Source organism: Salminus brasiliensis, chromosome 9 (assembly GCF_030463535.1).
Source record: "Salminus brasiliensis chromosome 9, fSalBra1.hap2, whole genome shotgun sequence".
Classification (NCBI taxonomy): Eukaryota; Metazoa; Chordata; class Actinopteri; order Characiformes; family Bryconidae; genus Salminus; species Salminus brasiliensis.
In genome coordinates this window covers 20,667,971-20,692,080 of record NC_132886.1, presented here as the reverse complement: position 1 = coordinate 20,692,080, position 24,110 = coordinate 20,667,971, and the positions used below count along the sequence as shown (strand labels likewise).

General features: G+C 36.8%; 1 protein-coding gene across 5 annotated transcripts in view; it reads left to right on the top strand.

Annotated features, from left to right (window-relative positions):
* Positions 1 to 23,991, top strand: part of kcnip4a (potassium voltage-gated channel interacting protein 4a) — a 130,937-nt gene extending 106,946 nt beyond the window's left edge. For 4 of the 5 annotated variants that reach the window (XM_072687781.1, XM_072687783.1, XM_072687779.1 and 1 more), the window contains exons 2-8: positions 3,725 to 3,849; positions 16,177 to 16,246; positions 18,160 to 18,230; positions 18,783 to 18,890; positions 18,971 to 19,075; positions 19,722 to 19,784; positions 20,681 to 23,991. In XM_072687781.1, coding sequence (XP_072543882.1) covers positions 3,725 to 3,849; positions 16,177 to 16,246; positions 18,160 to 18,230; positions 18,783 to 18,890; positions 18,971 to 19,075; positions 19,722 to 19,784; positions 20,681 to 20,728 — 590 coding nt within the window. In that variant the 3' untranslated portion in view covers positions 20,729 to 23,991. The remainder of the gene's footprint in view (positions 1 to 3,724; positions 3,850 to 16,176; positions 16,247 to 18,159; positions 18,231 to 18,782; positions 18,891 to 18,970; positions 19,076 to 19,721; positions 19,785 to 20,680) is intronic. The other variant, XM_072687780.1, reaches the window with a different exon arrangement.
* Positions 23,992 to 24,110: the final 119 nt, after the last annotated feature.

The window sequence follows — 24,110 nt, the reverse complement described above, 5'->3', positions numbered from 1 at the left end:
CCTTGTACTTTGTGACATAATGCAGCTCATTTGCAGATAAAGAAGAAAGTCCAATGTAAGTCTAATGATGTTTGGATCATATCACAGCACACTTGCCCAGTTGCTCAAGATTTATTGTTATTCCATTCAATAAAAATAAATTAAAGTTGATGAATTGTATATTTTGTAATTAGCCTTCTTCCTTTTTTCTGAGATTATGCCCATGAATTGTCTCAGCATGGCAATGAAATAGGGCTGTATGATATTGAAAAAAAAAAAAATGAAAATTTTTTTCTTCTATATGTATATTATGATATAAAAAAAGCAGGATTTTTTACCACATCTTACCAGAAATCAAAAGGATCCAACATGTCTTGAGATTAATAATGACCTCAAGTGATCTGCCTATGGAAAAGTAGTGTAAAAGTAGTGTGAACTTTCTCATTGTATCAAAAAAATTGTAGCATTTAATAGCATGTGCATTACATAACATGTGACTATTGGGCATGCCCATATTGCAATGACGATGCTAAAACAATATATTGTGCAGCCCTACCATGAAAGGTCTTAAAGTCTAGATGAGATGTTCTTTTAAAAGTTAACCTTTCCTCTGGTTTAAAAAAAATGGAATTAAATGAATATTAGAGGAAGTTCCAACATTTTCCTATTCTGTACAAATCAGAGCTGCAAACACCAAATTTGATTCAGCTTCACCCGATTATCATAGCAGTTTGTTCAACACAGAATTATCAAAAAATGTGACTTTTAACCTGTTTTAGAAGGGATAAGAAAACAAAGCTGTGACTTCAGAAGAGCTGTATTCCATTTTGTCACATTTTAAGTCAATCTGATTGAATCAGCTGTATTTCTTGCTGTACTCTTGTGTCTGGTTACAGCTCTACACTGTATGGCTGATATTGTCTTATACACTTTGGTTCACAATTCTTTTAAGCTATACTGGCAACGTGTCTGGAGATCTGTTTCTGTTGGTCAGTTCAGTTAAAAGAAAAGGCTGTAATTGGAGTTAAAATGTCCAAACCTGCCTCTAAAGCGTAGTAATAAGCCACAAAAGGCTGTACATAACTATAATTTTACTGTTAATTAAGGGGTACAACTGGGGAAATGCATTAAAAACCCTTCAAATGCAGAAGACTAGAAGACAGCATAAGATGCAACTAATCTGATAACATCTTACAGCTTAAGGCAGGAGTTCCCAAACGTTCTTCTCAAGACCCACCTGCATCCACGTTTACTCACTATAGTGTTCTTTTATGTCTGTTAATTTAATCTTTTTAAAGTATATATGTATGTAGTTCAGTCATACTTGGACATGCTTCTTTGATTTTGATAAACGTCTTCTGTTGTCAGCTACTGGGCTGAGTTTCCTTCTTAGCATAACAAATTAAGGATGGTTGTTAAATGGTAGAGTGAGCTTCACATTAAACACTGTCTCTACAATCTTAATACTAATACTAAGGTGATCTTAATAGTTTTAAGCTGTTGAGAAGCTGAGCTGGGATTTACTGGCTGCTCTGTATCTGATCACCTTTACTCTCAACATTAGTGACTGGTGTTACTGGATAATAACCAGTCACTGCAGACAAATGTGATTTATTATTATTATTATTATTATTATTATTATTATTATTTTACATTTTCTAGCATCACAGTTTTGAAACGTAACCGCAACATCAGTACCGTGACAGTTCAGTGAGAAAACATATATCATTACACCTTTATTTGATGCTATTTGCAATAACAAATTCTTCCACCTAGCCATGCAATACAGCAGTAGATTACATTTACAGATGAATCCATGAACAGCACAATGTCCTTTAATAAAAAATAGTCAATACACAGTTATAACACATAGCTTTGATACATAATTCAGAGATTACACAAATTAGTTCAATTTTATTTAACCCTTTTAATCACTTTTAATTAAATAGCCAGATCATTTATAATGCATATGTTATGGTTATCACCAAGCATTGTTACCAACAGTACTGTGTGTACAGTCATTGTGTGCATTTCCAGTATTTTCAAATGTGGCTCAGCCAGACTGGAAGTATTTTTTTATAATTCATCTCATCAGTTATTTTGCTGTGCAGACCTTCAACTATGACAGCGTAGTGTGGAGATATTTACTACAGTCCAGTGCCCCAGCAGACACCAAAAGCCCTGGATTATCAGCTCGAACAGGAGCTGAAGGGTGCTGGCTCTTTGCTCTGAATTCATTTTAGCTTTTATCAGGTGTCTAATGGGATGTGGAGACAGCAAGACACAGCAGATCTGAAGGAGAGAGGTTGTATTTGAAACACTGAGCCAAAAGGACATTGTCCTGTTTTTACCCATCACTGTGTTTTATGCTCAGTGGCCACAAACAGCTCTGCTCCAAACTCACGCCCTGTTTGTTTAATGGTAATCACCATCTTTAATGGTAATCAGAATAATAAAAACCCAGGGGGGAGTTGACTGTTCTTATAGTAGTACTGTAGCTGAATTATATCAAGTTATATTGTTACATTTTTTTTAGAAAAGCATTCTTCAGTTTTTGTTGAAATTAGAGCTTTGAAATATTTTACATAGTGGAAACTGTTTTTAGCTTTTTAACTTTTCTGCCTTGGATTGTGTTTGTTGGTGTATATTTAATTAATCATTGTTGTGATGGTGGCATATCCAAGTATATTCACAGATAAAGTAAAAAAAGCATAAAAATAATTAATAAAATAATAGTTAAAATAAAATAAAAGAATATAATAAAAGTTCCATTGTTACTCTTCTAATATTATAACCTTCAATAATACAGTTTGACACTGATCCAAGATTGCTGTCATAAAAACACAGTAAATACAGTAATAAATACAATATATATGACAGTATATTACAGAAGAATGTACTCAATGTTCGAATGCTCTCCTCTGAAACATGGACATGAACCAAAAAAAAATGATATTCCAGAACTAAGATGATGAACAAGATCCCTTTCTTCATAAGAACTGGATACCTATGTCCAATTCTATAACTTATTCTATATTAACTTATTATTCGTATGCGAGACTACAGTTTTGGTGATGGTTCTAGCTGCTAAATCTCAGTCAATTGAGTGGTTACTTAACTGCTTCCCACAGGCCCATGACTGCCCACCATTTTTTTTAATCTAAATTTCTCTACTAATAACATGACATCTCACTGTTGCATTTACTTGATGTATGATAATCTAATTAACAAAGTTGCTAACTTACCTGAACACTAATTTGTATTTAGTTTGTGTCAGAAATGCAAGGCAATATATGAACAGGTATGTTAATCACATATTGCTTACCTTTTTGTCATTTTACTCTGATTTAAAAAAAAGAAAAAGCTTTCATCGATCCAAACTATGCTCTGATCATGCTCAGTTAGGGGGACAAAAACAGTGTAACCAACAAGAACAAAAACATTGCTTGAGCTTCTTCGCACAGCAATAAAAATAGGGTAGCCTAGAGAAAGCTCTGTGCCAGTCTACAGGCGGATCTATTTTACAATGTGCCAGCATGACCATGCATGCACCATAACTCCTCTGGTGGCAGATTTAAACAAAAGAAACCCACCCAGTTCATTTACGTTCTACCGGTGAAATAGCCACTTGGAGGCCTGTGGCATAAGGTTAAACCTTCTGGTCAGATTCTTAGTTGTTGTCCAGTGTCCCAGAGTCCCAGCAGGACAATTGTAACTGACTTGTTTGTATGGTTTTCTTCCACAGACAGTGTTGAGGATGAGCTGGAGCTGTCGGCTGTGCGTCACCGGCCCGAGGGCCTGGAGCAGCTGGAGGCTCAGACACGCTTCTCTCGTAAGGAGCTGCAGATCCTCTACCGTGGCTTCAAGAACGTGAGCTAACGCTTCTGTCTTTAATGAACAAAACACATAGTGAACAAAGAACATGATCACAGAACAACACATGACAGTATTTACATTACTTTATTATTTAATAGAAGTTCTTTCTAAAGCATTTTACGGTAGTAAGTGAATGTAATATTAAGAGGCTTACTAAATGAAAAATGACCTCTTTGTTTTGTGTGGGTGGTGTTATCCGCTGTGATACCCATCTGAGTGAGCTGAAAGGAATGGAAATGCATTGTCATGGGTGGCAATACATCCATTAGATTTGTGCACTCATCTAATCAGTTATCATTATAGTCTAAAACCTGTTTTGTTGACTAATAAAGTCTTTATACAGGAAACTAATGTAAATATGGCATTTTTGCATGTAAAAACAATATATTTTTTTTATTATTTGCACATTAAAGTATGCAGAACTATGTTCTCTGCACTCTATTTTCACTCAGAAAACACATCACTTGACCAAGGGGTGCAAACATTTGCCTCAAAATGTGTATTGGCTGATGATCATGCACTTCTGATAGTAACAAATTAAGCTCAAGAACAAAAGAGGAAGGCCTTCAAATGATGATTGACTGGGGATTAGGCCAAACACCGACATGATATCTCACGTTTTCTTCTAATCAGGTCAGGTAAAGGTCTCCAGAGTGGCCCTGCAGCAGAGATGTCCTCTCTCACCCCTGGTGCACGGTAGAATGAAACAACACCCAATTAACTTGACCTAAATTGTCATGTGGCAAAGCGTGATGTTGGCACCCTGCGTTATCATGCTGTCAGGAGATAAAGTAGGAGACCCTACCTTGAGACTGTTAGTAATAGTAATAGTAGCAGTTTGCTGTTATAAGGGTTAATGCTGAATTCATGACTAAGTAAGATTAAATAAGATGATATTAAATAAGAAAAATGACCTACCTCTGCTTCTCACTCACAAAACTGGAGCTGCTTATAGTGCTTGGTCTTGCTCTGAGTTTCAATTCCATCACTTGAACGTAGAGAAGCTCATGTTGATACTTGATCATAAATACACATATTGCAAGCCATTTTAGCCTAAAATCACACCAGCAAAGTCCTAACTCAGTTTACTAGTAAACCTCAGATTAACAGAAATTGTGATTCCAGTTATCTTCAGTGTAATCCTGACTAGTAAAATGCTGTTCTAGAGACCTAAAACTGAACCTATCCTAAATGCACATTAAAAATGTCAAAACTGCATTGAATTAGCATTTGTACTAGTCAGAATACATTTACAGATATGTAGACCTGAACCTTTTCTAGTAAGAATTACATTTTAGAATTACATCTGAAATCACAATTTTTTACTACTATAAAGTTATTGTAAATATCTGCAACTGGGGTTTTTACTAATGTCAAAACTTTACTAATGTCAACACTGCATTGAATTAGCATTTGTACGAGTCAGAATACATTTACAGATATGTAGACCTGAACCTTTTGTAGTAAGAATTACATTTTAGAATTACATCTGAAATCACAATTTTTACTACTATAAAGTTATTGTAAATATCTGCAACTGGGGTTTTTACTAATCTAATTCGAGATAAGGGAGAGTGAAAATCAAGTCAATGATAACAAATACAATATTTGTTTTATTATGTGCACATTAAAGTAAGCAGAACTATGTTCTCTGCTCACTATTTTCACTCAGAAAACACATCACTTGACCAAGGGGTCCAAACATTTGCCTCTAAATGTGTATTGGCTGATGATAAGGGAGAGTAAAAATCCAAAGTCAATGATAACATAAAAATCAAAACAACATTGTCATGCTGCCAACATGACTATTCTGAATGGCTTAATAGAGCCATAGATCTGATATTATTACTAGTAAAAACTGCATTACAGAGATCTTGAATTTAAGCTTGTACGACTTGTTTGGCTGGTGTGATTTTAGGTTAAAATATCTTGCTATACATACAAACTTAATGTGAACAGTTTTTCTGAATGATTTTTTTGTTTGTTTTGGTTTTTACAGCCTTGAATAGTTGAAGCTGTGGGAACACTCTTAAGTGGAAAGTAGGATGTTCTGAGTCTGAAAATTCAAGTTCACACTAATTCCCAGTTGTATCCGCATTAGATTTCATTTTATCTCACTGAATGACCAAAAAGTTGGAATTGTTTTTGTAATATTTCCTGTATTTAGTGCTAAGATTCAATTATGGAGTAGTTGTTGCCAACCATAGTTCAGTGATTTTTCTACTTTCCATTTTGGACAATGGCTTCTATGAAGTGCTAAAAGCCTCTCTCTTTAGTCAAGCAGTTCATCGGGCACCTGTCCAATTCGCTCTAAGTGATCTGGTGGCCTTTAAAGGTTTCTAGATAGCTTTTTAGATGGAATGTGTTTCTCTCGCTTTCAACCTGAGCACAAAAGCAAAAATTGGGTAATGTGCTGCTGGCACCGCAGAGGGGCCGTATATAGTCTTGCTTTTAAAACCTCTATGACAGTTATAGTCGTAGGAATTGGCTCTCTGTCCTGGATATCATACTGGTCTAGGATCAAAAGACACCACTTTTCACAACTGGTGAGAAGACAGGGTCAGAATGTGTGGTTTTCCCCCCAAACAGGGTGTTTGAGACACTCTTAAGAGTCCATCAGTTTTAAAAATCACTTTCTCTAGAGAAGGCAAACTGCAACATCTGAACCCTTCTGCCATCCTTAATAGAGACAAGTGGAGTTATTGTATCCATCTCCCAGATCCTCCTGCTTTTTCTTTAGTGACACGGCTCGTGCCGAAACCATATCTAAACTATTTCTCTTTACTCAGCATCTTCACTGCTCATTGTAAAGGTTGGCCTGCTCTTTGTGTAGATGATCCTTAGGCCCAAGCCACACATATCTAGATGTTTCTAGCCTCAATCAAGCCTCATGCTTGGCTGGTTTGGCAAATATTCAGTGTCTGACTTTTGCCATCTTTGGGTGCACTGTGTACATTAATATTGTATTTGTGTGTATATATATATATATATATATATATATATATATATATATATATATATATATATATATATATATTTTTTTTTTTTTTTTTTTTTTTTTTTTTTTTAATTTATATATATATAACAGTTTGTTGTGTCCCGGATTTCATGCTAGTCTCAGCCTTATCCTGAAGCTTCGTCTACAGAAGTACGGACAGTCTGATATCTATTGCACGCTAAGCTGGCCACAGAACTCTCAGGATTTTGACAGTTGCATTCTGACTGGCTGTCCACACATCTGGTTTTTTTTTTGTTTGTTTGTTTGTTTTTTGCAAGCAGTCTACTCTGTGCACCGTGACAACAGTGTGCCTTTGGGGAAAGATACAGTATCTTGTTAGAAATAAAAAAAGGGAATAAAATTCATACCACCACATCTTTAAAAGTAATACAACAATGTTTTCAAAGTGAAGCTGGCATTCTACTACACAAACTACTACACAAACAGTGCAGTCTGTGGTTGGTCATTTTGCAAGAAAGCGATTATTTGGAATATGAATAGCTCGATTCAGCTAATTTGCTAATTAACAGTGAAGACAATAAAGATGAATTACTCATTCATAAATTCACTGTTTGAATGAACGTTCCTGCTTAAAGCTTCAATATATTTTTTCAAAACCATGGAAGTACAAAGTAGCGCCAATAATATATAACGCTATACCAGTTTTTCCTTAATCAGATGTTCCATAATAAAGAAAAAGGTAAATGAGGGATACAGCAATTTTAGCATTTTGTTTAATAGTGTTTCGTTTTACTGCTTTGTTTGTATTAGTGACTTTTATTTTGACACTGTCTATCGCCAGACCTCCTCCACTCTTAACGTAACCAACCCTTTTGTTGAAATACAGGGCTTTATTTATCAACAACAAGCTGATTGGCTGAGTGGTATTTTATCTGTTACCAGCAAGGTGATTTGGTTAGGCCACCCAGGTGCTTGTTTAGTCCCTTGTCATTTCAAGACTTGACTACTGCAACTCCCTCCTGGCTGGTCCTCCTATGCATGCCATCAGGACCTTGAAACTGATCTAGAACACATAGGCGAGGCTTGTCTTCAGTCTTCCTAAGTTCAGTACAAAGTGCAAAGCCAAATATGGACCAACCTTTGTACCTGACAGCAACGGGCAAAAAGTGATCTGTACAGAGAGCCTTACCCACCGTTCCTTAAAACGTATGGAAGACAAGCATGAGGACGAGTGCTTAAATCAGCACTAATCTTGCACTTATTAAAGACTTGTGATTGCACTCCTGTCTAAACCTTTGAAATGTTGATATTCAGACACAGTGGTGTGTGTCTGTGTGTGTGTTGGTAGCTGTTGAGTACTGTGACTCTTCAAATCTAGGTATCCATACTGTCTTTTGCAGCATCCCCACTTACAGTTGTCTTTTGACACAGCTCTGGACGTATCACACTATCTCCATATATTTTCTAGTGAACAGCAAAGCCCGTTTATAAGCCTCTCTCTGGACAGGAACATCTGCTAAATGTCATAAATGTAGATGTAAATCAGGTGTCCCTTTCCCGTCAAAGTAGGTGGTTCTTTATCATGTTAAGCACCGAAAGACACCAGGCTCTGATGACAGGCAGAAGTCTGGCCTGCAGGCTGCAGCACTTGGGTGCTCCTGGGGCGCCTCTTAAAATCTTTGTTTAGCTGTCTCTTTCCAAACATTTAAGGGTATGTAAACACAGTGTCCCTCTAAAACATCATATAGTGTCACTTTATCACTTCTTAGACCTGCTTTGGCAGTTGTTGCCTCTGTTGCTGCAGCCATATCAAAACTAGAGCCGTCCGGAAACACGACTTCACTCCAAACAGCGACTTCATTTCAGAAGCCAGCCCTGTGACTGTGTAAGCTAATTATTGAATGATCATGGATGACTAGACAGAAAAATACTTTTAATTACACTTTGTTTATTTATAAACTGTAATGAGTCTGATGTTGCTCCTCCAGTCTAAAAGATGTTAATAGAACTTTTGACTGGTGGGCAGCTTGAAGTAGTTGATGGCATTATGAGAAAAGCAGGATCTCTTTAGATGGTAATTACGCCGACTCTGTCTCATCCTGTGTGCACAAGAGGCAGAGGATGACAGCTACACAAAACATTCCCTTTTAATTAACCAGTGCTCAGTACAACAACAAAGCAGACACAGCCTCACAGTTGTGTGTTGTTAGATTAGCCACCATAAGATGTTGTGGGCTGTTGATTTACTTGCAATATTACAATGTAATTTGAAGATTCTGTAGTTTCACTCTCATGGTTGAAGTAGAATGTTTAGCATATGATAACATAAGATTGATGATAGTATGATAAATGCTACACGGTTCATGTTTAAACTCATTAATCATGACAGTACATTACTTATGGGGTATGAAAATGACCCTCACACACAAAATACCACCGAAACAGGATTTAAAAAGGTCAAGTGGGTACATTTGGCACCTGCTTTTAATAATAGTTAGTTTGTACAGACAGAAAGCATACTGATGTATTAAATTAAGTGATACATTGTGCAATAATTAGGAAAAATTCAACTGGTTATAAAAAGTGAAGGCTAAGCTGATCCTGATTAGACTACAGAGTGTCATCATCCCATTGGGTAGTGAGGTGCAGACTCATAATTTTTTTTATTGTGTTTGCCTTTTCAACAGAAAAGTAGTGTGTTGTATTGAAATATTAATACAGTTGGTATTTGGTGCTGTATTTTGGTTTTTGCTGACATTGGAACTACATTACTTTGTCTTATGAAGCAAATTGGAACCTTATTTAGTTTTGATAAACAGTGAAACAAGTCTAATCATGCTCCCGTCTCTTACTTCAAAAGTAAACACTAGTATCGGTTGATTTAAATTCTCAAAACAAACTCCAACTACAGTTTGATGGTTAGTTTATTTTAGATAGTCAAATGGTCAGTTAGCACATATATCCCAGACAAGTAAGACATGTGACGTTGTGTTTTAATGGCATTGGGTAACACTGACCGAACACCTGATTAGCAGATTATTCCATCTTTTGTAGTTTTGCCAAAATATGTTTACATTTTATTTGGATCAAAGTATGTAATATTCTTGTTTTCTGTCAGAATCTCTATTGATGATGATGTAGTTAAATCCAGTTTGTGTGTAGAAAACTGGCCCCTTGTAAGTAAGGCCTAAATCATATCACACATTTCAGCTCCTCTTCATTGGTCCTGTGACGCTGCCTTTATTTCTGTAGCTTCACTATGCTGATGAAGTTTCTTATCCAGGTCATGTCATTGGCAGTGTAATTGGGATGTTCCTGCAGGAATAGGATTTCATCATTCTGTTTTTTCTGCTGACTTGCTGTTATTCTGTTGGACATCGACTGTCGACATGGAAATGTGTAGTAAACTAATCATGCTTTCTTTTAATGTCCTCTCGAGAAGTCTTGCACTTTTGGTGCCTTTGTGTTAGATTGGAAGGTGCAACATGCAATCTTCCATGGCAGTGATTAAACACATAATTTACATATGACATGCATTACCTTATAGAATTATCAGGAGTCTGTTGTACAAAAAATCTTGCATATCCTCATTTTAGCATCTCATTGAGTTCTGTCTAACCCCTTAAACACTAAGAAAACAAGCTTATAAAAACAACAATCAACCCCGCTGGTGCTATATGAAATACATGCTGTATGAAAAGAACCCACAGTACGGTGGACATTTATAATGTGGTACAGCTCGTTTTCCATAACTTTAGCATTACAGATTTTAACTAGATTCCATTACAGTGGTTTTGTCACTGAATCCTTTTGACCCTAGCCCTTAACCCCTAACCCTTGAGGAAATTAAGTAATAATGAAGTAGGGTCAGTGTTTCAATTTTTCACTCAACTCACTCTACTCTTTAACTACATGGAATAATATGCATAATAATAATAATAATAATAATAATAATAATAATAATATACATGGCAAATATGCACGGTCATTCTTTGTCTAACATAGAGGGTCATTACAGTCTTGTTTTGAGATTAACTTAAACAGTGGAGAAGGTTCATGCTTAAGGCAGTGCTTTGTGTATGTGCGTGGCACTTGGGGAGTAGCATATCAAAATTCTTTGCCACTGGGATATTTGCATGACACAGCATGAATAAAACATTTATTCCACACCTTTCCTTGCCTATTTTATGGGTTCATGCAGTATAATCAGATGGTACCGAATGACATTTTGCATTTAATTTCTAGGGGCTACAATAGCCATTTGGATGGCAAACCCAATTGAGTGGGTAGCTGCCACCCCTGCCACCCAGTCTTGTGTTTCTTAGAGGAAATGATCTAGTGTGTGGAGTTAGTGTCTAGCTCTTTTTAGAATGAAGCTGTATTGTCCAGGGATAAATATGGTTCTTGGGTAAATGTCTGATTTAGAACAAAGGGCAGGAAAAGTTGGGCCTCCATGGCCTGCTTACTGTCGAACTTCATATCCCAAGTGGAAACACAGATGAACTGAATGTGTTCTCTAGTATCAGCACAACCAATACACACACACAGACACAAACACACATATATACACACTCAAACACACCCCTCCACCTACTTCTGTTGCTCTGTAAATCGTGAGAGTGCAGAAGCATTAAGCTAGACACTCAGGCAATTGTCCAGAACTTTGAACAAGCACTTCTTGACCTGGTTATTTTAAGACCGAGTTCAGCAGAGCACCTTGATGATATTAAACTCACCCTTGAACTGGAATATAATACACAAAGGGACAATGGAAGATGAAGTTCATTCTGAGTTCAAGCAGTCATGCTGCCTGCTTGAGCCTCAAACTTGGAAGAGTAAATGCAGAAGCAGTGGATTAATTCTCTATAAGTGTTCATTAATCACATAAACATCTATATTACCTCCCCAAAAGAGGGTTTCACCATGGTATTTCCATGGAATTCAGGTCATCATTCACTGAAGGGAAAATTACTGTTGTAACATTACCGTTGTATTGCTTCTGTGTTACATCACAAAAAATGGGAAATTAGTATACCCTTATTTCTAATTCTTCAGTGTTTTTCAACTTAATATCTTTTTAACTTAAGGTTTTATCTTCTGCATCTGTTCATTACCACAGATGATATTTTCAGCCTTTTATTCAAAACATGAGTATAAGTGATGGCAATAGATAGATGCTTTGGGCATTCAGAGATTAAAGTGAAAAAATGCTGGAGTATCCTTTAGTTCAGCTCATTTTGCATTATTGTCAGTTTGAGTGTCTCATTAGAAAATAAGTCTTTAAAAATATGTATAAGAAGAGCTTCACAGATGTCAACCTCATCCCAAACTGTATGGGCTTGTTTTCCAGATGGGGATTAACCCTTGTCCTGGGCTGCATTTTTCTTTTTAATGGAGAATCTTTATTCAGAATGTGGTGTAGTCCAGGACTAGACCAAATCCTTGACAGGGAAACCAGCCCTATAAATTCACTAATGTCTATATAGTAGTCTACATTTCAGATGTTATTATCATAAGCTTTAGTTTAGTGCTTTAGTTAGTTCTGTTACTTTCATACATTCCTCTGGTAATCATACATAATCAGAAATGTATTTTGCTGTATTTGACTGATAGTCAGCTAAACAGTTTCTTTCACATTCAAATACAATTTCAAGGACAGTATTAAACTACCTTTGAGAAAAAACTGAGAGAGAGTTGGATTGTGTTCTGAGATAAGCTGACAGATGCTGTATCTTCTTTTCCAGCCTTGTGCCTCCAACATTTTGAAGAAGGCATGTTTATAACTGATCTTTAAGAGCTGACACCAACAAATCGTAAAGGCATTGGTATTTTCTTTCTTTCTAGTAACAGTAGGTTGTTGGTACTGAGGGCTAAATAGGCCCAAAGTCTATAAAGCCTTCACGGTTTTTCCACTGCTTCTCTCCTTTCTTTGGTCTTTCTCCAGCAATTCAGCACACAACCAGAGGGAATGCTGTAATTGGGTTGTTTACCTTGCCCTAAAACCAGGAGCTACTCCATAATAATTCTACTTTGTGCCATTCCACACTCCAGAGCTCCACACTGTACTCTTGCACAAACCCAATGAATGGGACCCAGGTGGACTTTGCACAATATCAGGCCTTTAAAATATTCTCTTATCTGTGAAGCCATTGTGCTCTACTCCTTCGAAGGCTTCCAACCGCTCTGTAGTGGATAATGAATTGGAGCTACTTACTGCTCCTAGCGCTTTAGCCTGATAATGGACACACTAATGCATGTGCAAAGTCTGTCCCTGGTGAGTAATTAGACTTCTTTTGAGATCATTGCTGTGTTCATAAAACAGACTCATTTTAAAAAGTATGAGCATAATGTTCTTTGATTAGATTTGCTCTTTGCTGGCATGTGGAGGGAGCATCAGTATAAAGTAGCAATAAAAGCCAACGCTGCTCAAAAGTGTTGGATTTAGAGAGTTTTTAGACATTTTACTGTGGTACTTCTGCTTCAGGGCTTTATTTACTTATATACCACTTCCTGAGTAGTATTGTTATTTTTTTGTTTCTTTGTTTGCCACCCCCATCCGATTTCAAGCTAATGGGTTCTTAAAAAATGGTCAGCCTGGGATGATGTCTAGTCTTTATTGAATAGCAGAAATCAATAAAGAGTTTGTGCTTAGGGACATCTATGCATACAGTTGTCTATCAATCAAAACATATGACAGCAGCCAAGAATGGAAAGCTGAGGCTGCAGTAGGCACAGACTCACCAGAACTGGACAGATGAAGACTGAAAACAGTACAGTATGAATCCATGAACCCGATCTTTCTTGTGTCAACAGTCCAGGCTGGTGTGTGGTTGTTGTGGTGCAACAGATAACACCAATACCTGCCACAGAGTTACAACACCATGTGGGAGACCAGGGTTCAATTCCCGGTCTGAGTGACTATGCTGCACTACACCAATAAGAGTCCTTGGGCAAGACTCCTAACACTACATTGGCCCACCTCTGTAATACAAGGAACCTTGTAAGTCGCTCTGGATAAGAGTGTCAGCTAAATGCCATAAATGTAAATGGTGTGGGGAATGTTTTCTTGGCACACTGTGGGCCATTATAACCAATCAATCATTGCTTGAGCATATGCCAGAGCATATTTCATTATTGTTGCATACAGTGTTTATCCCTTCATGACCACCGTTTACCCATCTTCTAAAGCAGGGGTGGGCAGTTTTTTGCTTTTCCTGCTCAAGCACACCTAATTCAACTCAGCTGTTAATTGCCAGGTTTAGCAGGTCTGTTAGAGCAGGGAAATCAGCAAACTGTGCTGGACTCCAGCCACCGTTGCCAACCCCTGTTTTAAAATCTACTTCCTGCATGATAATACACCATGTCACACAGCATAGGTCTGGTTTCATGAGCATGACAATAACTTATTCCAGGGCCTTCCTAGTCACCGGATCTGATTCCAATAGAACCCTTTTGGGATGGAACGGGATACTCAGAGCAGGAAATTGCTTCTGAAGAATCTGCAGGAATTGTATGAAAGTCATGTCACTATGGTCCAGAACCTCACAGCAATATTTCCAACATCTTGCTACTTTGAGACCAGGGGAAGGCCCTACCCAGAATTAGTGTGGTGTTTCTAATAAAGTTCCTAATGAGCATATAATCGAACTGAGAGATTTTATGCTCTCTTGACTGCTGAGTTTGTGTAAACCTCTCCCATAGTAGTATTTTTGCACTTTGTTTTTCCCCATCCCATTTCAAGCTAACATTTGAAAAAATGGTCATCTTGGGGTGATGCTTAGCCTTTATTAAAAAGTAATAAATCAGTTATGCAAGTGTATGTCTATGCTCAATGCAAAATATGAATTCATATTATATATGAATATAATTTATATTTATTGAGCAACATTTCTTTACTAGTTTAAAAAATGCTGCTACTTTGTTTCTTATTGATAAAATATAGTTGGTAACACAGTTACATTTCACAAGGCATCCTGGGATTAAATTCCCCACCTTGGCAAGTGCACCACACTATACCAATGGCAATCCTCGGGCAAGACTCCTAAGGCTACATTGGACCTACCATAGCTTTATATGTAGGGCTGCACAATATATTTTGTTTCAGCATTGTCATGGCATTTTGCGCATGCACAATAGTCATATCACAGCACATGCAAGGTCATGTATGGCAAATTAAACCATGCATGTCATGCTACAATTTCTTTGATACAAAAGGACAATTCCCAGTGTTCTCATTTTTCATGACATCTACCAGAGGCAGATTATCCTTAATACACAGAATGATCGCTGACTAGAGAAATCTGGTGAAACTTCCTGCATTTTTAAATATCGCATTATATATCGCAAAGCAGCAAAATATCGCAATGTCAGTTTTTTTAATTGTGAAGCCCTGTTATATATAGCGTCTGCCAAGTGCTATAATTGTATAAGAATGATACAATCCGATATCAATGAAGAAATAAGCAGCAGCAAAATATGATGATGAATGAATTCTATGATCTCATGAAACAAAACTATAAACAATTACTTTGTCAAATACAATTAGCCTGCCCAAAGTGTCAAAACATAAAAAAAGTCAAAAAAATTAAATGGAAAGTGAATTGATAGAAGGACAGTTCTGGCCTCTAGCTACTGCCGTCTACTGCTCCAGCATATTAAAATGCCCTTACAGACTATTATAATAACATTTTATTTTTTCAAGCACCAGCTGACACTTTCACTTTGTAGCATTAACACATCAGTACAAAAAGCAGTACAAATATAACCTTTAAGGGCTTCTGAAAGTCAAGAGTAGATGGATTTCTTTTGAACCATAGCTCTCTCTTAGTGCTTTGCTGGTATTTCCTCTTCCTTTGTATTAACGATGCTCCACTGAGCCTGCCTTATCTGTTAAGCACTTGGGTAAATTCCATTTGAGCGCTCTTGCTATAAATCAGGGGTGAGCCTTACCATTCATTATAGCCGCTGAATCAGCTATAATGATTCAATGAAGACTAATCATCTCTCACAACAGCGAGAAACATGAATAAAGCTTCTAGACAACAATGGCTTCCTCAGGCCTTGTGGGAGCAGCTCTGTGAAATGAGCTACCATCACTGCACACATGCAGTTTATAGCATACTATCCTTGTGTATGAAACTGATTTGTGCTTATTACTTCACTTTCCCTAAGTGAGGCCCATTTTGGCTGTTTTGAAAGAGTATTACAAATATTACAGTAAAGCTTTGTACAAATTGTATAGTGGACACAGTTCAGTATTGTAATTCACATTCAAAATGGGCCTGCCTGGAACATGGCTTTTCAAAGAAACCTGCTTTTGAATAGAATAGCACACATTAAAGTAATGGTTTCCTTTCTTACAGGAATGTCCAAGTGGTGTGGTCAATGAAGACACATTTAAGGACATTTACTCTCAGTTCTTCCCACAAGGAGGTTAGTACATCTGTGAATATTGCCCATCATTTCCCCCACATGTACAGTCACATTTGCTGGAGTTGCTGTACTGTTCCTTTCAATTCAAAGAAGTGTCACCACAGCAGTGCATTACAGGGTAGCAACATTGAAGCAATAAAGCAGAAGGGCTGTGAAATATATCATCTTTACCAGTATTGGAATCACAACAGTACTGGGACTAGATTCACAAAGGTGTTCTTAAATGTGCTTTTTGCTTAACCTTATACTTAAGGTAAGAAATAAGATACATTGTTACGTTGTACATTGTCGTAAAAAAAACAATTATTTAGAAAGAAAACCTGACGGTACTCTTAGTTGTATACAAAAGGGGAAAAAACGTCTTTCCAATGACACCACCGTTTTTATATTTTACAAAGAGGACTTCTTTCCTGTTTCATCTGTGGTCGCTTCTAGTTCTTGTTTTACAGAATTTCTTTTTTATGTTTAAAAAAACACTTAGTCTGGTTCTGTTTGTCCTTCGACATTGTGTATGGATGTAACTGAAAACAGGAACCTTTTAAGTGTCTCATGACTGAAAAATGGCCACATAAGAAAATAACAAAGAGTGTCTTAAGAAAAATACGCCTAAGAGAATGTTTGAGAACTTTTTTTGAAAATACTTTACGATTTACTTTGTGTTTATCTGAAGTTTCTTCATATGTTTTGTTTCGCGGGGAAGCTTTTGTGAACCCAGCTCCTGGTTTATAGTTAGCAGAATTAATAGATAAACCCCCAAAAAACACTTAATTGCAAGGAATGTCTTTTGCTGGACACTTCAAATGATTTTGAAAGAACATTTAATAAAGAAAACAAACAAATAAACAAAATAAATAAATAATATGCTTTCTTTCTGGAAAAGTGGTTTCTGTCTGGTTTACAGTACTGCGTAAGCTTCCGTGGAGTGTCATTTAAAAGAAGATAAAAAATATCAGTACTGACAGGGATGGGAAAATTAGTCTAATAAAAGGAGGATACTGTTGCTGCTGCTGTAGTTTGCTCTTTTCTATTAGGAAGCTTTAATTTGTGTGACAGCTAGTCAGAGCAACAAGCTAAAGTACGTCTGGGATTTCCAGCTCTCTGCAGCTTCTCATATGACTAAACCTTTTAGGATTTGACTCTTGTTTCACTCTTTAAAACTATATAAATAGAATTCTGACAAAAAAACTCCATCTGTTTCTGATGATTGGTTTTAGGACTATCCTAATAGCCTCAAAGACATTACCTCACTGTTGATGAACTCCAGTGAATAATTATTCTGTTTGATGAATAGCAAAAACACATGCCACTGCTTACTGGAAATTGTACTGGATACACAACAAAGCTAAAAATATTGAATTGGACTGCAGGCCTTTCCCTGTATATAAAAAAACACTTCTACTGAAAACCCATGAAATACTGCTACTGTACACTAAATGTCTTTTAAATCTGAACTAGCGTGTTTTATCTGCTTTCTTCTTTTAAATGACACCAAATAGAACGGTGCTGTAAATGTTAACAATGACAAAAATGCAGAAAGAAAATTAAATGTATGTACGTTCAAGGTCAGTGTTGGTTTAATGTTCTATAATATTAAATGTTGTGTGAAAAAGTAATGCCACGTATATGTTCTCCAGCTTGTTTAATTCAGAAACTAAATAGGAATTGTGTCTAAATGTGCAAAAAATGTTTATATGTAAGTTTGTTTCGTGTAGAGAATTTATTTACAATTATTTACTTATTTACAATCAGAAAATCAACAAATTTAAAATTGCATTAAATTGCATTAAAATTAAATGTTGCATCCTCAACTGAATTTCACCTACACATAATGTTACATAAATGTACATAAATAATTGAAGAGAGTATACACTGTACTGCTGAAAATACTAAACTGGTTTTGGTTACTGTTTCAGATGCGTCCACATATGCACACTTTCTCTTCAATGCATTCGACACAGACCACAATGGCTCAGTGAGTTTTGAAGTAAGTAACACTAGTAAAAAAAAAAAGCTAGCACATGCTGTGTCGTTAGAGAATCCAACCTCACCATGCTGCAGTTTTTCAAAACCTCCTCTGAGACCACCTGCCCAACTTCATATTTCTGCTACACACTTATTGGGTGTATTTTCATTCTCTTATTAAGGCACACTATAAAACATGTTACGGCACCACATAAAAGCTTACACTCAGACCATGGGGCTGCAGGATGCGTCTCTGTTCTCCATGCAGCAATTTTATTTATTAAATCGCAGTGAATGGCCTACAGCATGTTGGCAATTAAAGAATAAAAGAACGTCATCATTATCATTTTTAATAAATGAAAGTTGGATTTGTACTGTAATTATGACCGTTTTTATGAATGTCCTCAGGCATGTGGGTTCTTTTACAAGTCTGTGTAGGATGCACAGTCCTTGTAGTTTTTTTTTTTTTTGAGCTTGTGTAAAGCATTGCCTGGCGAATTGTGTGCCCTTTTAGTTCTGTAACTAAAGAGAGGCTTGAATCATTCTGATATTCTTATGCTTGATTGAATTGCAGGATTTTGTAATGGGCCTATCCATTCTCCTCCGAGGCACCGTCCAGGAGAAACTCAACTGGGCCTTTAACCTGTATGATATCAACAAGGACGGATATATAACGAAAGAGGTACTCTACGTTCTGAAGCTGGAAAAAATGTTTTGTGAAGAGTGTTTTGTTTTAAACATGTTGTGATTTCTGTCACACAGGAAATGTTAGACATCATGAAGGCCATCTATGACATGATGGGAAAATGCACATATCCTATTCTCAAAGAGGAAACTCCAAGACAACACGTGGAGATATTTTTCCAGGTATTTGTTAGGCATCCTTTGAACACACTGCTGTGTGCATGTATGTTAAAGTAAAAGGGCTGTTGGAGTTTTTTGGTAACGTGTTAATGCTTGTATGCTTGTGTTTGTGCCCCTGCATAGACATTCTGTCTAATAAAGACCAGTGTTGGTCACTTTGACTGAGAGATTTTTGAACCTGTTGGACCACAGCTGGCCAGAATTAAATTAGAAAATGCTGATGACAACTGAGGTCCACAACACATCACAGCCCCACCCCTTAGACATCAGAGCCTCTTTAGTTGTGTCTGACTGAATGTCATGGAGCTAAACTTGTTTGGATGACTTGCCAAATCCCTACTTGCGTTATTCTTGAACATGTTATTAGAATTATTTTAAGTATTTTTGTACAATAGAACAATAGAACAGCACCCTGGAGCAGAAGAGATTAAGGGCCTTGTTACTATTTTTGAATTTTACAGAAACTGAATATTTCCCACATTGAGATTTTATTTGTATTATAATATTTATTAAGGTTTAAATAAGAAATTGATTTATGCAGTCATCTCTGTGAAAAAAAAATTGATCTAATAAAGAGCTCAGTACAGACAGAGCAGCATGGGTAGGTAATGGCAATGAAATTGTTCTTTTTTTCCCTGTGTTTTGACAGAAAATGGACAAAAATAAGGATGGAGTGGTCACCATAGATGAATTTATAGACTGCTGCCAAAACGTAAGTAATGATTTATTTAGCATAATACTTATCAGTATAGCTGCTTAGTTACTTTTTGCGGCCAAATAAATGTCTATAAAATAAATACAGTTATTTAAATGATTTGTTCATGGACTTTTACTTGCACTGGTGGATTTAAAGGATGATTTAAAGCATCTATTATGTAATAAATAAATAAATAAATAAAGTGCATTACTCAAACCTTCATAAAGTAAAAACAGCAAATATTCTTCAGGAGGTATCCTCTGCACTCGCTGTAGCCATACACCAATCTACTTGAGCTAATCTTGCTAACGGCTTACAACTTAAGGGTTCTGGGTGGAACTTGTTAAATTTGGATCTGTATTATATGCATCAATCTTTGCAAATAGACTATCACATACCAGGGCAGTTAAGGATGAATACACGCCTAATAATTATTAGTAAATGTATTAATTGTTATAAAAATAATTATTATATCCAATGTTGCTTGAACACCATTTAAATGATTAAAATGATTTAATGCTTTTTTGTACAAAATAAAGTGAGATTATTAAAATTGAGAACCAGCATCATGTATCAAACTGTAAATCATTCCACCCCATTATCCAATGTAGAGATGCCGTTTTTCAACCGTTTTTAATTATTTGCAAACCAGAACAAAATAGCAGGAAATAATAAGCCTCGAACTGGTTCCAGGTTTGATGTCAGTGTTGAGTTGGGTTTAGAAACGAACAGCTAAACGCAAATATTAAGTGGAACAAGGACAAGGAAAAAATCTTCCCCTAACGACTGGCACTCAGCTGTGGGTTGCCTTATTAAAATGAGATTTCCTGTTGTTTTTATGAAGCTATTCTCTCTTGTGGCGTCAAGTGTGAAGTTGAAACGTCTCACTCGTGCTTGTCTTTCTTCTGCAGGATGAGAACATCATGAGATCGATGCAGCTTTTTGAAAATGTCATTTAATACCTGAATGGACAAAAAGTCTCTGGTGGCTGGCCAGCTCTGACCGGGACCTTCCAGCTCCACATGCTCTGATATCTTCATTAAGACAAATGCTTTGAAATGAGAGTCACACAATCAATCCATAAAACGCCATTCTCTTGGACTCAAATCCACTTCCTGTCATATTTAATTAAATAACGCTTTCCTCTAAAGGATGCAGTACGGTGCACTCCCCGTTTCTCATCAAATAAAAGGGCGTGCTGGAAAGGATTTCTTTTAAAGAGCCCATATTCTACATTTCCTCTGTACTCCATTGTCACTTCTGATGTTTGTGTGAGTTTAACTACAAAAACAGTTGTAATTTATTTTTACGTGACCTTTTCCTGACCCCTCTTTTCCCTGTTTTCATTACCCAACCTATAAGACTGAAGATATGTAAATGCCATATGTTTTGATTGGCTGCTCGGTAGTACATCTCTTCTGAAAAGCAGAGACTCCTCATAACTTTAATGTGAACAAGCAGAACTAACCTGCTGTAGTTCTTTAGGGAAAGACAGATCTTCACTGTCAGGCAAAAACCTTTCATCTTCAAAAAGCAGCTTTACACAAGGAGGAAAAAAACTTTTTAACTTTTAAATGGAAGTCAGTGTGTAAGTCATTTCGGAGCATTTCTATTGGTCCATTCATCACCAGACACAAAATAATGAACAACTGCCAGATTCATCTTATGTCAGAAAGTAAAAAAAAAAAAACAGCAAAAAAAGGAGATACAAGGTTTTTGCGTGACTTAGTGTCCATGGTTAGTTTCCTCACATAAGCTTTATGACTGAAAACCTTTCAGTGCTTTTCTTTTCTTATGAAATGGGCCCTTTAATCTCCCCACAGTTTCATTTTTAACAGGTTTAATGTTGAAACATTAAATAACGCTTTGTTCTCTTTTTTTTCAATTTATTAAGTGTTGTCATTTTTAAGTTAAAAAACAGAAGGAGGACTTATTTCAGCTCTGTGAGAAAGCAGAGACGTCAGGTTTGAGGTTCGTGTAGGAGCCAGTTTGCCCCGTTTGAAGAGCATAGCATGTTTTTCTACACAGTGCCGTGCATGTGGAAACAGTTTTAGGGTTTATCTAGAAATAATAGAAATTGAATAGCATTATTATAATCGACTTAGCATTTAAGCCCCTTTCTCTCCTTCACTCCTGTTTGAACTTTGCTTTTTTATCAGTTTATGTGAACTTTCACTTATGCAAAAACCCACGACTATAAACTTCTATTTCTACAGAAACATTCCAGAGTGATCTTATAGCAGGATATCCAGCCACAAACCCTCCAAAACAGAAAATGGAAAAAAGGAGTATTGTATCATTTTTGAAAATGTATTTAAATATAGATATCTACAGTTTTTTTTCAACTTTGTTCATGATTACTTGCCAACCAGAACAAACTAATAATAAATAATATGTATATGAAATACTAGATTCCAGGTTTGTTTTCATATGTTGAGTTGGGTTTGGAAGCTAGCAGCTAGAAGCACAGTGTTACAGTATACTGTAGTTCTATTATAGGAATAACACTCACAGGAGAATGCTGCTTATGTGTGTTTATATTTAAAGTCCTATTTAAAAAAAGATACCACCCTGTTATGTTTACATTAATGGTTTCAGGCACTATTTCTGTTTCAGAGCCACAGCGTTGCAGTTTTTGAGGACTACTGTACCAAGGAATAGAGTATAGTCTGAGATGAGTGGAGATGAGTGACAGCGACAATATCTTGTTGTGATGAAGCTTTTATTAGATCATACATCATCCAAAGTTAGAGGAGTGGCATTGGTGTGTGTGTGGGTGTGTGTGTGGATGGGTGGGTGTCAGGGATAGGCGCAGATTCTGTAATTGTCAGGTTGTTCAGACAGACTGCTGAAGTACCTTATTATTATTATTATTATTATTATTATTATTATGGCTATATGTGCAGTCCAGTGTGGCTGCAGAACTGTTCGCTACAATGTGACGCAGGCATCCTTTCATGTCTTCCCTTTTATGTCGCTCCAAGGCAGATCCCTTTCCCTCCCCCTCAGTCTGCCTATTTCCCTCTTTCGTTCCTCCTGTTTTCCGGCATTAGTACTGATTAGCTTCCACTGTCTAAATCAAAGACATAGGGCTGCGATTGGCTGCAGTGCAGACTGAGCAGCAAGCATGCTGGGTAGCAGATGTATGCTTTCCGTCACCCAGTTGCATCCAAGAGAACTTGGCAACCTGGCACCAAGTCCAAAGGCAACATTTTCAACTCATATGTACTACAGTTACCAGCAGCAGCATGCTTTATGGTGTTCACTGGGCTCCTTTATGAGCAGATTCATTTGCATAAAAAAGCTGTTTGGTGTTGGCTTGTGTAATATCCTCCTCAATGGTTCTTTTGCGAGTTCAGTGTTTATGGACCAGCTGATTACATTTCTAATACAGCATCATTTTTTTAATATTAGATTTAAACAGCAGACAGTGCTGTCAGACAGTGAAGCGGGTCGTTTGAGTAATCAGCAGCTGTTCCAGTTCACTTGTTGTTTTATGGGGTAAAAAGTCAAACAAGGGTTTTAAATGATTTCAAACTCTCCATTATTGAAGTGGATTGAAAGTCCACAGTGTAAACTGAGTGTTTATTTTGACATGGTGCCACCTAGAGGAGACTTGCTGTAAATGCAGCTGTACCACTGTTAAAGCTCTGCTGCATTCTTTTAAAATGATAATAATAATAATCTGACGTCGCTGTCACACACAAACCTCATATCTCCACAACACAAACTTTTTAGGAAAAAAACATCTTAACTTTCAATGGAAGTTAAAAGAAGATTACAGGTCATTTTGCAGCATTTCTATTGGTCCATTCATCTTGACATTTGGACACATTGTAAAGAACTGGCAGATTTCAGTGCTGTCAAAGTGAAAAACAGCAAAAATGGAGATCCAGGGTTTTTGCCGGACAGCCACACTGTGCTTTCTTTCTTTGTAGCATTCTTCCCGTTGCCTTTGGAAACATGATGTCATAGCACACATGCTGTAGAGATCTTGAACATGGATGATCCAGTAGGGATGCTGTGTAAAAGACTGGCAGCTGCATGTTTTTTGAACGTAGCTGAACGCTTCACTGTGAGTGAATGGCCCGTAAATGGCAGGTAGTACTGGTTTGAATGAAGCTGGTTTAGTGCTCGCTGTGCAAACCACATGTCCCTACTAGTACTAGAGGACATAGAAGAGTTCTGTGGCATAGATTCAATAAACAGCTCAGAATGTAAACGCTTGGTTGTTGTTTGTCTGCCAGAGAAATGAAACCTAACCTGTCGTTTGGTGTCCTGTCAGTCTGATGTTGAGGAATGTGTTATTAAATTCAGTTAGGGCTCAATTATATTGGTAAC